General features: G+C 45.3%; 1 protein-coding gene across 7 annotated transcripts in view; it reads left to right on the forward strand.

Moving 5' to 3' along the window:
• The window catches only part of pex7 (peroxisomal biogenesis factor 7), a 38,558-nt gene extending 24,069 nt beyond the window's left edge, over positions 1–14,489 (forward strand). For all 7 annotated transcript variants that reach the window (XM_027279520.1, XM_027279521.1, XM_027279522.1 and 4 more), the window contains exons 10-11: positions 3,524–3,623; positions 13,886–14,489. In XM_027279520.1, coding sequence (XP_027135321.1) covers positions 3,524–3,623; positions 13,886–13,969 — 184 coding nt within the window. In that variant the 3' untranslated portion in view covers positions 13,970–14,489. The remainder of the gene's footprint in view (positions 1–3,523; positions 3,624–13,885) is intronic.
• The last annotated feature ends 572 nt before the right edge of the window (positions 14,490–15,061 follow it).

Genomic DNA, 15,061 nt, shown 5'->3' on the forward strand with positions numbered 1-15,061 from the left:
CTGATCACAGGTCAGTGTGGGTCACCTGATCACAGGTCAGTGTGGGTCACCTGATCACAGGTCAGTGTGGGTCACCTGATCACAGGTCAGTGTGGGTCACCTGATCACAGGTCAGAGTGGGTCACCTGATCACAGGTCAGTGTGGATCACCTGATCACAGGTCAGTGTGGATCACCTGATCACAGGTCTAAACAGCCAAACTATGAGACGTTGGACTCCTGAGACTGGCGTGATCAGCTGATTTGTTGGATGATGTTACAGATCATCTTCATCACAAATGATCTCTGACCCGGAACAAACTGCCCGGCTGCAGATAATTAACACTAATTAACGACTTCTGATATGATCTGCTGCCGGCAACGTTTGAAAGTTCAAGCGGCTAAACCGACAAACACAAGAAGCGGAATGTTTTTCACACTGCAGAGTCAGAGCTCAGCAGTTCAGACTCTGGTACTGGTCCAAAGAATCTCCACATTCACTGTATACTGATGTAAAGGAGAGCAGCACTGCGGCATGGGCAGGTCAAGGTGCCGGACACGCGGCTCATTCAGCCGTGGTACATCAGTGGTTCTTACGCACGCGTTGGTCTCCAGGGTGGAAATACTTCCACTTCTGCTGCTGCATTTATTCCCAGTGCTGAAATCTAAAAAGCCGTGTGACTGCAGTCGGCAGTAAATCTTTGCTGTTACTCGTTTTATGAAGCTAATCAAAGCTACAGTGGCTCTGAGCTGCAGGATTATTACTCCTGCCTCTTAATGCACTAAACGCAGCGCTGTGACAGGAATGCATTCATACTGCCACTGCTCTTCATGGCTCGGCACTGTGTGTGATGAATGTGTGACTTTCACTGCATGCATACATTTGTGAATGAGTGAGCACAGAGACCCATTCAGTCCAGTCTGCAGGCAGTCAAAGGTTTGGACACACCGTCTCATTCAGTCTTTGAACACGGTAAATGTCACAGAGACTACGTCCAGGTTTTAGACAGTCTGCGGGGATGTCACAGAGACTACGTCCAGGTTTTAGACAGTCTGCGGGGACGTCACGGAGACTACGTCCAGGTTTTAGACAGTCTGCGGGGACGTCACGGAGACTACGTCCAGGTTTTAGACAGTCTGCGGGGACGTCACGGAGACTACGTCCAGGTTTTAGACAGTCTGCGGGGACGTCACGGAGACTACGTCCAGGTTTTAGACAGTCTGCGGGGACGTCACGGAGACTACATCCAGGTTTTAGACAGTCTGCGGGGACGTCACGGAGACTACGTCCAGGTTTTAGACAGTCTGTGGGGACGTCACGGAGACTACGTCCAGGTTTTAGACAGTCTGTGGGGACATCACAGAGACTACGTCCAGGTTTTAGACAGTCTGCGGGGACGTCACTGAGACTATGTCCAGGTTTTAGACAGTCTGTGGGGACATCACAGAGACTACGTCCAGGTTTTAGACAGTCTGCGGGGACGTCACTGAGACTATGTCCAGGTTTTAGACAGTCTGTGGGGACATCACAGAGACTACGTCCAGGTTTTAGACAGTCTGCGGGGACGTCACTGAGACTATGTCCAGGTTTTAGACAGTCTGTGGGGACATCACAGAGACTACGTCCAGGTTTTAGACAGTCTGCGGGGACGTCACTGAGACTATGTCCAGGTTTTAGACAGTCTGTGGGGACATCACAGAGACTACGTCCAGGTTTTAGACAGTCTGCGGGGACGTCACTGAGACTATGTCCAGGTTTTAGACAGTCTGTGGGGACATCACAGAGACTACGTCCAGGTTTTAGACAGTCTGCGGGGACGTCACTGAGACTATGTCCAGGTTTTAGACAGTCTGTGGGGACATCACAGAGACTACGTCCAGGTTTTAGACAGTCTGCGGGGACGTCACTGAGACTATGTCCAGGTTTTAGACAGTCTGTGGGGACGTCACGGAGACTACGTCGATCACTGTGAACGTCAGTTCAGTTTGATCATTAAGAATAAATCAGTCAGTACTACAACACACACACACACTCAAGTAAAGTGAGTGTGTGTGTGTGTGTGTGTGGTGATTTACACTAACAACTCACTCAATATATAATATCTCTGAATGCAGGACTCTCCCCAGACACCCATCACTGTGTGTGTGTGTGTGTGTGTGTGTGTGTGTGTGTGTATTAATACAGGCCTAATGGAGCCCGATGGGAGCGCTGCAGTGTTCCCTCTGAAAATGATTTAATTACATTTGCAAAGTGGATGAGTCTGGAGGGAGTGTTTGCTGTGTCAGAGCTTTGGCACACACACACACACACACACACACACACACACTCACACACACACACACACACACACACACACACACACAGTCAGGACCAGGAAGAGAAACAGTCTTTCAATTAGTCTGATTGGCCGTTGCTGCCTCGAGTCTGGAGGCAGTGTTTTATTGGCTCGCTCGCTCGCTCGCTCTCTCCTCGTTCTCTTTTATTTTTCATAATTTCATTCTCGTGATTGCTTTTGTCTAATTTAAACTCTTCCTCTTCTCCTTCGTCCTCCCTTCTTTTCCTGAACGAATCCCACTCATGTTTAACTGTTTGACTGTGAAGTGGCTCCGTGTTGGGACGAGGTGAAGGCAGATGTTTGCTTCAGATGTCAGACCTGCACACACATCGTACATGTTATATAATGAATTACATTATATAACATCTACGTGTCGATTAAAGTTTTTACAGACGGAGCCAGGAGAGAAACGACGTCATGAATGAACTCAGCTCAGTCTGTTTTCTGTCCAGTTTGAATGAATGTTACGAAGAATCTTAGTCTTCAGCATAAAGGTCTGTCTCTACAGCGATCCTTTGCATCATAGATGTACTTGGAAGGATGCAGTTGCCCGTTAGGATAACGACGCAGCCCGGTTCAGCCTCTGGAGACTCCAGCACTTTTTGTTTATAGTGAACCGATTGTAAAAAATGTTGTCCTTCGTCACTTTGACATAAAAACACAGGAAATAGAGTCCAGGTTAAAAACTACTAAAGTTACCCTTAATGGTGTCCAACAAAAGACAAAGTGGTCACCCTCTGGGGAGCATGAATGTGCTCAGTAAATTGTGTCCTGCTCTGTAGTTGTTCACATTTCTTTCTTCAGTGAAATGTACAGAGGGTAAAACCTCTTGGGAACGATAATCCACATTTCTTAATGGAAATTCAATGGATCAGTGCCTGTGACATTTCAAAATGTCATCACTAAAATCAAGAGGCTTGATCCTCTGGGGACCACGAACAACAACCTCAGATTTTATAAAAATCTAGCCAATGTTTTCAGGATGCCTTGTCGTGCACCGGCGTCTGGTCAAAAAGTTAAAAAGTTACCAGAAACTTCAGGATTTAGTTTTGTTCAGTCTTTTCTACTGATAGGGCAGAAATCTAGTTTGAATCTGTTTGTATTAAACTGTTGGTGTGTTGGACTGTTGGCCTGAGAAATGAGAAATGTTTGCAGTAAATGTTTTGTGAGTAAAAATCTGTAATACGTGTTTGTTTGGTTTGTGTTCAGGTTCTGGGATTACAGTCTGAACCAGCCTCTTCTGGACACGGTGGAACATCACTCAGAGTTCGTCTGTGGACTCGACTTTAATCTGCATATCCCCAACCAGGTAACGCACACACCTGTCCTGAAGTTGTTCAATTTGGTGACATCGTAACAGCGTGGCGTTTCCCGCCTTGGAGACCTTGGAGCTTGTTATTGGAGCTCCTGGTTTGGTTCCTAACAGGAAATTGCTTGATCTGCATCTCCATGACATGTAAGGTCAGTTATCTTTAACCAACCTTACGAAGCAGCGCTCTTTAATGTTCTTTACTATCGCACAGTGTGACAGCCGTTGGTAGCAGCTACTTTACATCCTGGATTTTCGTTGGCATCTACCGCTTATTCCTTGAGATACGATGACGAAATGGATCTGCTGCCTGCTTGGACTTTGGAAATGGTCCAACCTCGGACACCCTGAAACACCAGTCCAAAAAGATCTTTTGATCGACACCTTTGGACTGGACTGTGGTGAAGAGGCAGCTGAGACTAGACCAATAGATTGACCAGAAGATTCATGTTTAAGTCATGGATATAAGCGGATGACTCAGTGAAGCGGATGTGGAAATTAACCTGTTGGGACGGTTCTGGATGCTTTCCTGTGGAGAAACCATTGACCTGCACATGGTCAAACCAGTTTGTCCCAGTGACGTTCCACTGTATTGTTGTTCATCCAAAAATCCCCTGTGGAACAAAAAGCATACACCCCACCCACTGCAGCGCTGTACGCCCACAGTCCATCATTATAGATGTAATTAATAAGTTCATAACATGTAGACAGCAGGAGATTTGCTGCCTGTGGAGATTACGCTTCACTAAACATGTCAGTGAAAAGAAATTAGACTTGGAACATAAAAACGTGGAGGAGGAGGTCGCCCTTCAGACTGCAGGGATGATGGACGATGAACGATTGATGATGGACGATGAACGATGAACGATTGATGATGGACGGGGAACGATTGATGATGGACGATGAACGATTGATGATGGGTGATGGACGATTGACGATGGACGGTTTAAGAAGACATTTTGCACAGTCAACCCCATGTTCATCCTCTGTTTGTTGTTGGAGAACTCGGCTCTGATACCCACATTGTAACGATACAAAAGGAATCCAATAGAAAGAACTGTATCTGCGTCATGCAGTATTTTTGTTTCTCCAGTTAGTTGTTCAGATTTAGGAACATTTCCTCCCTCCTTCACTCCCCTCTTTGTCCTTCTCCGGAGTGCGTGGGTAATCATCGAATCACTGTGTCCACATTCGGTTGGTTTTCTATCTGTGCTGTAGTTCTCGAAATGGGACCCATCCATCAATCTGTCTGCACACGAGCAGGCAGAGGTTAGCCCACACACAGTGACACTGCAGGGCTGTCGGGCAGCCGTGTGCTCGGATGTGTCGGGGTGAAGAGGCGGCCAACTGTAAAAGGCCACTCGTGTCTAATTTGGCTAATTTAGACAGGCGGCGTCTCTCTCGCGCCGTATGACCAACTCCCCCCAAGAGGAGAAAATCCAAAGCAAAATGGTGAAATGACAGCCAGCAGAGTTCAGTTCATGTCAGAGGGTAAATGCGTGGGAAATGGTGACAAAACCATGCCGGGATCGACGCTGTGATCGGGAAATGAGTGTTGAAATCATCTTGTTATGATGCCGGAGGAAACACCAGAGTGACTGAGGTCATCATTTATTTGTTACGGCGTCACTTGAACTTAAAGTGGTTCAAGGAAAAAGTTTAGCTAAACTCTAAAACTTGAAACTGTATTTTTATCTGAGCGTGTGTCCTGATGGAACAAGACTTGCTTTGTATGTTGTAGCCCATTAACTGCAAATGGTGCATGAATCACGGCTGACCGTTTCCCAAAGCGTACCATTAGTTTCCAGATTGATTTCCTACCTTCAGGGTAGTCATCAGGTTCAGGTCGTTTCAGTTTGAACACTTTGAAAATCAATTTGCACAGCCGGTTAAAAAACTCTTTTTTAGGACTCGCGAGTACCGAGATCACATCATCATCATCTTTGTCTTCAGATCAGGAGGTCGACATTAGAAACAATTCATGCTCTTGTGAATATCCAAAGCAAATTTAATGGGCATCGGTTTTTAGGGATACTTTGTCAGAGATGAAAAGTATCAACGAGATGGCGAAAAGGTTTCGTATCACCGAAATGAAAAGAAACCAGCTTCTTGGGAAGGTGAATATTAAATCTGATGGCAGTTTAACTTGGGCTGAATGATGGACGGACTGTCTAATCAACTGAAAAGACTGTCCATGGCTTCTGCTTGAAATATCTTCTGTCAGGTCTCTGCAGGTCGATGTTCATGATGTCCTGAGGACTGAAATCTAAAATCTTGTTATCGTCGACTTTAGAGTTCTGTTTTTCCCAGAGTGCGGCGAGAGCGAAGCCCTCTGAGGGTTTGTGAGATGATTAACAAGATAGTCGGGGAAAAACAACTTTGGGATCCACGTTTGGCGGACTGCTCGGTCCTCGTGAACATAATGGAGTCTTTGAAGAGAAGACTTTTAGCCCAGCACGAGGGGAACTCATCCAGGACACGGGCTTTTTATCTCAGACAGAAATTGCTCTGGAAGTTAAAATTACAGCAGTTTGTCCTCGAGGAAAGTTTCCACGGTGCTGAAGCTGCTTTTCTAACAGGATGGTTTTATTCAATATTCTAACAGTGAGTGTATTGATTAACTCATATTGTGTGTGTGTGTGTGTGTGTGTGTGAAACTGTCGGTACTAAACTATTAAAAACACATCAATGAGCCGCGCTGTTGTTCCTTCATTAGTTGATTGATTCAATCCAACGTACTGTACTCTGTCCTGCTGCCACCAATACTCACAAGACCAACGAATGGCTACAGCTTTTTATTTTTTATTTTAAAGATATTTTTTGGATGCTCCACCAACCGAGCCAGTCGACACCCCATGGCTACAGTTTATTTCAGTTCCCCTCACTATTGAACAGTTTATGGTTCCTCTCTCTGATCTTTCTGTTCCTGCAAGTCAAAAGCTACAAACATCTTCATGTTGAAAGTTCCACCAATAATCTAATATTCAGTCCAGATGATCGTCGTCTTATTTTAGGATCAGTTCTTCATAATTTCACTCTATAGTTTGTCGTGGTTTCCTCTTGTATTTTGTAATTCTCTGTAACTTTACTTCCTGCCATCATCTGAGTCGTTTTGACTTTGTCATGTGATCTTGTCTTCTTGTGTTTTTAGTGTTCTTGGGTTTCAGGGTCAGTCCGTCTTCGCTCTTTGTTGAAGCGTTCAGATGTTCCTCGTGACTTTGGATTTAGTTTTACTTTAAGTTTTCGTGTTTGAACTGAGCCGACTGCTGATCCGTAAACTTTTACGTTCACCATCATTTGCTCAACCGCTGAGCCTGCGTCTGACGAACAGTGACACAGTTATGTTTATGACTTCATTACTTATAATTACTCAGCTCTATAAACTATGAATGAATGATCCATTTTCCTGACGATCTTTCTTTCTCATTATTGGATATTTGCTTTATTGTTTCTGTCGTTTGGTTATTGATCAGTTATGTTCATATTTCTGTCTTTGTAAAGTGTGACCACCCCGGTGAAAACAACATGATGTTTGTTCCTGTTAAACAAAGTTACCAAATGTGGATTAATCCACCGAAACTGAAAACGGTCCCCAACAACAACGAGACAGGAAGTCAGGAGTGTTGAGAGACGAGCGACACGTTGAGTCTTTAGTTGGCGATAAGATAAAACTGGAAAATCTGAGCGAGCTCCTTCCCCGACGCTGAGCACAATGAGGTGGAAGTGTCGCCACTGTCAACAGTTCGTTTCCCATGGCAACCAATCACCCGTCCCGTCGCAGCGTTGGTGTTTGTGTATAACAGAGCTGCAGTAATGAGCTGTATTGTCCTCCATGTCCATGTTTGAGATGTGTGTGTGTGTGTGTGTGTGTGTGGGAGGAGGCGTCAGCAGTAATGAGCTGTATTGTTGGTGTGTGTCATTACAGAGAAGAAGGCTGTAAAACAACACGCTCATAAGAAGCTGTGGCACCGTCCACATCTTTGTTCCAGCAGCTCGTGAAATGTTGGATTTAAACATGTAGCAGTGACGCTGGGATAATACAAAGAAATGAATTCATGAGAAACATTCATATAAATTCTGATATTATCAGGAATAATTCAAGAATTCGGTTCAAGCTTCTTTTTCTATGATTGCTGTGTAGTGCACTAGTCCTTGTTTTTAGGAGGTGTAAGTAAAATATCGATATCGCAGCAGTTCATTCATTTCTGTGAAGAAAACTAAAGGAAATATTTTATTTAAGATGGAAAGTTTCCTCAGTGAAGACCTGAAACTCACAGAGCTTCACTCGATTCAGAAAACACACATAAAGTTTGTATGACTGTCATGAATTTAAAATATCCAGACTAAAGAGAACTGATTCAAAATATCAGAAATCTCGGGTCGGTAGAGCAGCCGCCCCGTGTGTGAAGGCTCAGTCCTCGGTGTGGAGGCCCGGGGGTTCGAGTCCGACCCGTGGCTCTCTCTTCAGCTGTCTCTCTAATCGTAAAGTCAAAGAAAGTCAGTGTGGTCGCTCGTTGGTGTCATTATTATTTAATTGGGCTGAACGCGTCGTTAGCTCACGATGATATGGACGAATCTCGATGCTCAGTCCGTCCGGCGATGTTGACTTGTCGCGTGTTCTTTCAAGTTGCCGCCGTAGATCACGTCATTTCGTAGGCGTAGAGCGGCTGAAACACCTCGACCACCGTCAAAGTGTGACCGACCCAGCGACGTGTTTGTGTGCTCTAACATCGTGTTGTGTCTCCACATATAGAATATCTATAAAGACGATGGAGGCTGATAAAACAAAATAAATCATAATAATGTCCATTCATCATCTGAAGCTTTTCAAAACATTGAATTATTCAGAGACTTCACTGCAAACACAGATAAACTTTAAATGAAGACATTAAATATTGAAGATCACACCTGGTCCTTCATACGTGACTGAGTGTGAAGTCACAGTCCAGTTACTCTGTGTGTGTGTGTGTGTGTGTGTGTGTGTGTGTGTGTGTGACAGCTGTGATGTACTGTTCCGTCCTCATCACTCTGATTGGCTGAGTCAGCTCTTTGTTCTCCATGGAGACGACTGTCCGGCACTGCGCCGTGACTCTGTGGGCGACGACGAAAAGAAGCTCCAGCTCACCTTTGACGATCACATGACGTCTTCTTACCTGAGCTGAGAACGCGCCTAAATATTCAACCAACATCACGTAGCTGGGATTTATCCCACTACAGCTGTACTCGAGTATTTCTTCTGATTACATTACTTCTGATCAACCAGGTCCCCAGCAGCAAGTCAGTCCCACATTTACTCTTGTCCGGCGGCTTCTTGCTCGCTCACTCTCTCCTTTTCTCTTCTTAGCTTCCTCCGTCAGCGTCCTCTTCACTCTCTGCTCCTCTGCCATCATGTCCATAGAAGCTGCTGACTGCTGGACCTGTAAACCTCTTCTTCTTCTTCTTCTTCTTCTTCTTCTTCTTCTTCTTCTTCTTGTTCTTCTTCCAAAATGCCTGTGGTACAAACACTAAACGCTCTGAGCTCAACAAACTGAGCTAACAGCAGCTACAGCTGTGAGAGCAGACAGCGTTCAGCTGATCACAGGTCAGTGCAGATTAGTTTACTGTTCATTTGATCTGTTCTGCAGTTTTCAGGGAACTTGCATCACATTCATTATGTGTCATTGTGAGAATCAGCTCGTCTTCTTTCACTTCTCCTTCCTCTCCTCAGATTCTCGCTGACTCTTCTCTTTCTCTCTCTGGTGTCGGTCTCTGGTCTTATCCAAAGCGTAGCCACATGTATCTGATGGATCACCCTGCTCACGGCTCTGCGGGCCAAACCACACACACACACACACACACACACACACACACACACACACTTAACACGCAAGTCAGGCATAGAGGACTTCGACTGTGTGTGTGTGTGACAAAGAGAGCAGATGGTGATAGATCATACAGGATGACGGCGTTCACAGGTCTGTAAGCTGTCAGTTAATAAAGACTCCAGTGTCAGCGTGTTGAATTTGAGACATTTAAAGAGAAGTGGAACCAAGCTTTTACTTTGAAATCTGTGAGCACAGACAGTGTGTCATCCAGATGATAACCACGTCCATGCAGAGGCGTGTCATCCAGATGATAGCCACGTCCATGCAGAGGCGTGTCATCCAGATGATAGCCACGTCCCGCCTGATTATAGAGGCTGTAGTTTGTCCTCCACAGCGTCGGACTGCTGAGAGTTTCTCTTCGTTTTACTTGTTTGTTGTTTATTGAGCGTGACTGTGACTAAGTGTCTTTAACTACTGATTCCTCTGCAGACTTTGTTGGTCCACAAGAGTTAAAGAAATGATGTGACGTCTTCAGATTGTTTGTTTTGTCTGACTGACCAAACGTCCAAAACCATCACGCATCATTCAGTTACACGCCAAGAGCTGAGAGTCGGGAACATAAATGCTTCATCTGTGATAATATTTACAGATGAATTGACCATGCTGACGTGTTGACGTGTTGCCAAAATGAATCCAAGATGTGATGAGAACGTGATTTCAGAAACTGACGTAAGAGCCGGTAGGAAAACAGTTAGTGAGGTGACGCTACACGTCCCTGAGAGCAGTTTGATGGCAGGAATCAGCATGCGGAAGTTTGCAAAGCCTATCCTTGTAGGTGGTGGGCCACAGAGTGGAGGCTCTGTGGTTCTTTCGGGCTGAAGAGAAGAAGAAGAGGGCCCTGAACCCAACCCGAGAACCAGTTTGTCCTGGGAGAACCTGCACAAACCCGACCATGACAATGAGGCAACGATTTGTCGGTGGTCTGGTTGGAGTAGACCTGCTGTTTCTTCACTGAAGTTTCCCCAACACCTCCAAAGGATTCAGCTCGACGTGTGTGTCAGCGTGTTGAATTTGAGACATTTAAAGATCAGTCTGTGTGGATGGAGGACGCCATCCTGAACACGGATCATCCACGACATCACAACCTGATGGACCAAAGAAGTAACGGTGGTGGACAGAGATACAAGAGATCTTTGTTACCTGCTGCCACCAGACCTTTGGATTCTTCTACACTTGGCAGATGAGCTGACAGACAAATGAATTTAAAAGTTCTTCATGTCATCAGATTCCATAAAAAGTCAAACACCATCGTCAGGCAGTGGTGGGACTACTTTCAGTGGCGGATTAATCCACACTTGTGGCAGCTCAAACCGATCGATCAGTAATGAAGCCCGCCGTCATCTGCAGCTCTCGTATTTGTGAGTTGGGATTTTTCAAAATAAAAGCATTCAGTTCGCAGCCGCAAGTTACAGAGTTGGTGTCACTGAAACTCAACGTTGCCATGACAACTGTGCAGCGATAACGAGCGCGTCGTACTGTACGAGCGCCGTGTGCGTGCGTACCTGCCGCAGGCTCATTAGTGTTTTTAATTATTGTTTCTTCTTCATCTTTTTCTCGTCTTTCAAAAGACGTTTCAGAATATTGGTCGGACTTTGAAGCTGCTTTCATTCCCCTGTGGGTCCTCGTCGCTCTCCTCGCCATCCCTCTGTGCTTCTTTCTCTTTCTTTGTGCTTTGCTGCAGTCTTGGCCGGCGTGCACGTCTTTCCATTAACGGCAGGCTGTTAAAGTTAATTAAAGGAGGGCATCCCTCTTCTCAGTAGCTGACTCACTGCACGACGACTTTGCTTACTCATGCTGCGAAAGGCCGTCGGGCTTGTTGACTCGCTGATTCAAAGATTCAAACGCAGAAAACGAGCGGCGATGTGACGATGGAGCTTCCAACCAAAGGAACCTAATCAGCGTTATTGATTCAGATCAGATCATGGTGTCAGATCAGGCGACGGTTTGAGGTTAGTTTGGGTTTTCTCAAGTGGGGTTGTACAAGGTACTGATCCAGACGGCGGTCAGTGTGGGGGAAGCAGACTGAAAGTCTGCTGTGCTAAGCTAAGCAATGTGTTCCGCTGAGGACGGGAAGTCGATATCAGCTGAAGAGAACTCTGTTTTTAGAGTCAGACAGCTCTTTCTAACGGGAGCGTTCATTCAGCTCTCTGCAAACCCTCCAGACTAACTGACAAAAACATTTTACCTCTTGTCGTCCACCTGAGGCTGGCTCCAGAAGTGAGTCAGTCTCCATAAGTCCCCATGTCCAAATGTCCAACTTCACAGCAGAAATAAACATGTTTACAGCCTGGGACAAAAACAGTTTTGGTAGTGTTTCTTTCTGAGTCAAACTGAGTTTTTAGGAAAGTGTTCAATGTTATATTGATGATAAACCCTCCAACAAGTCATACAAGTGCAAACACAAAGTTATTTCAGCATGAATAAAAACCATTCTGTGTGAATGGAACCTTTTACAACTCAGGTCTGAACACCTGGAAACAAGTCAGGACAAATAAACTGTGACAGATTTTAAACCTGTCACCGATTCGGATCAGATTTGATTTCTCGAAGCGTCCGTCATGTGTTCGAACCGTCAGGCAGCAGCTTCTGTTTCGCTGTTTGACAGAACACCAGGAAGTCCTAACACCGATGACAACGGGAACGATAAAGTGGCTTTATGTTCCTGAAGTGGAACCAAGCTTTTACTTTGAAATCTGTGAGCAGAGACAGTGTGTCATCCAGATGATAACCACGTCCATGCAGAGGCGTTTCTTGAGCGTGACTGTGACTAAGTGTCTTTAACTACTGATTCCTCTGCAGACTTTGTTGGTCCACAAGAGTTAAAGAAATGATGCGACGTCTTCAGATTGTTTGTTTTGTCTGACTGACCAAACGTCCAAAACCATCACGCATCATTCAGTTACACGCCAAGAGCTGAGAGTCGGGAACATAAATGCTTCATCTGTGATAATATTTACAGATGAATTGACCATGCTGACGTGTTGACGTGTTGCCAAAATGAATCCAAGATGTGATGAGAACGTGATTTCAGAAACTGACGTAAGAGCCGGTAGGAAAACAGTTAGTGAGGTGACACTACACGTCCCTGAGAGCAGTTTGATGGCAGGAATCAGCATGCGGAAGTTTGCAAAGCCTATCCTTGTAGGTGGTGGGCCACAGAGTGGAGGCTCTGTGGTTCTTTCGGGCTGTGCCCGGCCACCAGACGCTTGCTGGTGAGATCCCTTTCCAGGCTCCAGAAGAGGGCCCTGAACCCAACCCTAGAACCAGTTTGTCTTGGGAGAACCTGCGCAAACTCGACCATGACAATGAGGCAACGATTTGTTGGTGGTCTGGTTGGAGTAGACCTGCTGTTTCTTCACTGAAGTTTCCCCAACACCTCCAAAGGATTCAGCTCGACGTCATCTTGATGCACCCTCTTCTGCTGGTTTTCTAACTAATGCTTATCTAATGTCACAGTAGTGGATGGAAACTAATGTTCATGAAGTTTTTCTTTTGACGAATTACATAAAGTTCGCTTAAAATTTGCAACACAGTTGGATGGACCAGCTTGTGACTTTCCGGGTTCCTAAACCTCGTGACAACGGGCTGTGAGAACACACATTCATCATCAAACCATGTTTAATGTGATGATTTAATCACAGTTATTGTCACTGACTACCTGAGGGGTAAATCTGTAGTTCTTTATTGAAACCACGACTAGTTTCATTTCTATGCTCTGTGTATGTATATGATGTAGAAACGCTGCATAATGGACTGGATGTTCTCTGCTGACAATCGCCAACATAGAAACAACCTGCAGTTCAAAGAAAGTTTCATTTGTGCACGAAGATGCAAAAAAAACTGAAACTAAAGAGCATAAAAATCTGCATACGTGAATCCTGAGACAGGAAGTGTGCATTAGTGGGGAATGATGAAAGCTGCAGGTTGAATTGCACAAAATGAGGACGTCCGTCATACAAATAAAGAAGAAGAGGACGACTAATGCTTTTGTCCCAGACCTGATAATGGTGAGTAATTTAGGAGGAACACTTTGATGAGAGAGGAGACTCGTCTCCGTCTGTCCTCTCTGAGTGGACACACTTCACCTGCAGCGCAGAGAGACGAGTTCAAATGTTATCGTAGAAAACACGACCGGATCCATCCAAGACCGTCTAAAACCTGGACGTAGTCTCTGTGACGTCCCCGCAGACTGTCTAAAACTGGACGTAGTCTCTATGACGTCCCCGCAGACTGTCTAAAACCTGGACGTAGTCTCCGTGACGAGGGGAAACATTAAAGGGACAGTTCAGTATTTATCTGGAGCTGTGTTGCCTTCAAATCAAGTTTCACGTGCACGCTGTATTGAGAATATTTCCAGGTGTTCACTGACTTCTTCTAACAGTGTTGTGTTGTCTGCAGGTGGTCGACTGTTCCTGGGACGAGACGGTGAAGAGCTACACGCCGGCCTGTCTGTCTGCTGGAGCTCACAGTACAACACCGTGAAACACAGAAAGTACTGTGACGCTGATCCATGACTACTACTGACTGCAGCTCCTAGTCTGACTTTAACCTTTTCAAATCATCAGTTTGTCCTGTGTTGTCCTCAAGTCCCCACACCGTGATAAATACAAACATGCACACACACTCTTTATCAGCAGCTCTGGGAAAGTTTCACCTGTTTCTACACGAGATGTTTTATCTCAGACACGTTTGTACTGAGCAGGTCAAACAGAAAGCAGCTTGTAAATGAAACTTTAATACACGCGTGCATCAGTAATCCTGAGCTGTGATGATGGTGAAACATCCTGGATTAACAGGTTTTGTCTCTTCATGGTGAATCGTGTATGTAAATCAGATGTTTCACAGCGAGGGTGATCCGTAATATGCGTGTCATTATCTGCTGCCACGTTATCTCAGTGAGTTCCTCTTAAACTGGAGGGAAAATGTCGAGTGTGACTAATGTCGCTGCTGAAATGTCATCGTGTAGATCCGAGTGTGCCTTCAATAAAGATATGAAACGCTGTCACGCTGTGTTTACTTTATCTTGAGTTGAAGCTTTTTATATTGAATCACGGTAAAATCAAAATCAGCTAAAAGAGGCTCAAAAACAAAACAAAACAAAAAACTAAATGATTTCTGAGCTTCAAGTGTTTCTGTTATTCTGTCCACCCCCCTCTCCTCTGGAGGATGATGATGATGATGATGATGATGATGATGAAGATGTGGGTCTCCCCCTCTCGTCATGGCTGCAGCCAATCACAGCTCTCCTGTCGATGATGCGTGAAGGTTCCTCTCAGCCCTGCAGCCAATCTCTCTGCAGGAAACTCGGCGTCGCTTCAAAGGGAACGAAGCGGCGTGAAGATTCTCTCCTCCTCCTCCTCCTCCTCCTCCTCCTCCTCCTCACTCCTTCCTCACTTCCTCCCTCCTCGTTTTTTTTCCTCCTCTTTCCGTCACGATCTTCACTCGTCCACGTCGTGTCCTCTCATCCTTCCTCGTCTTCCCTCCTCTTAGCTTTTACTCCTTTCCTTGTTCTTTCCTCGTCACTTTCCTTCCGTCCTTTTCTTTTCTGTCAGAATTAAATTATCTGTTTCTTCT

The sequence above is a fragment of the Larimichthys crocea genome, chromosome VI (genome assembly GCF_000972845.2).
Source record: "Larimichthys crocea isolate SSNF chromosome VI, L_crocea_2.0, whole genome shotgun sequence".
Taxonomy (NCBI): domain Eukaryota; kingdom Metazoa; phylum Chordata; class Actinopteri; family Sciaenidae; genus Larimichthys; species Larimichthys crocea.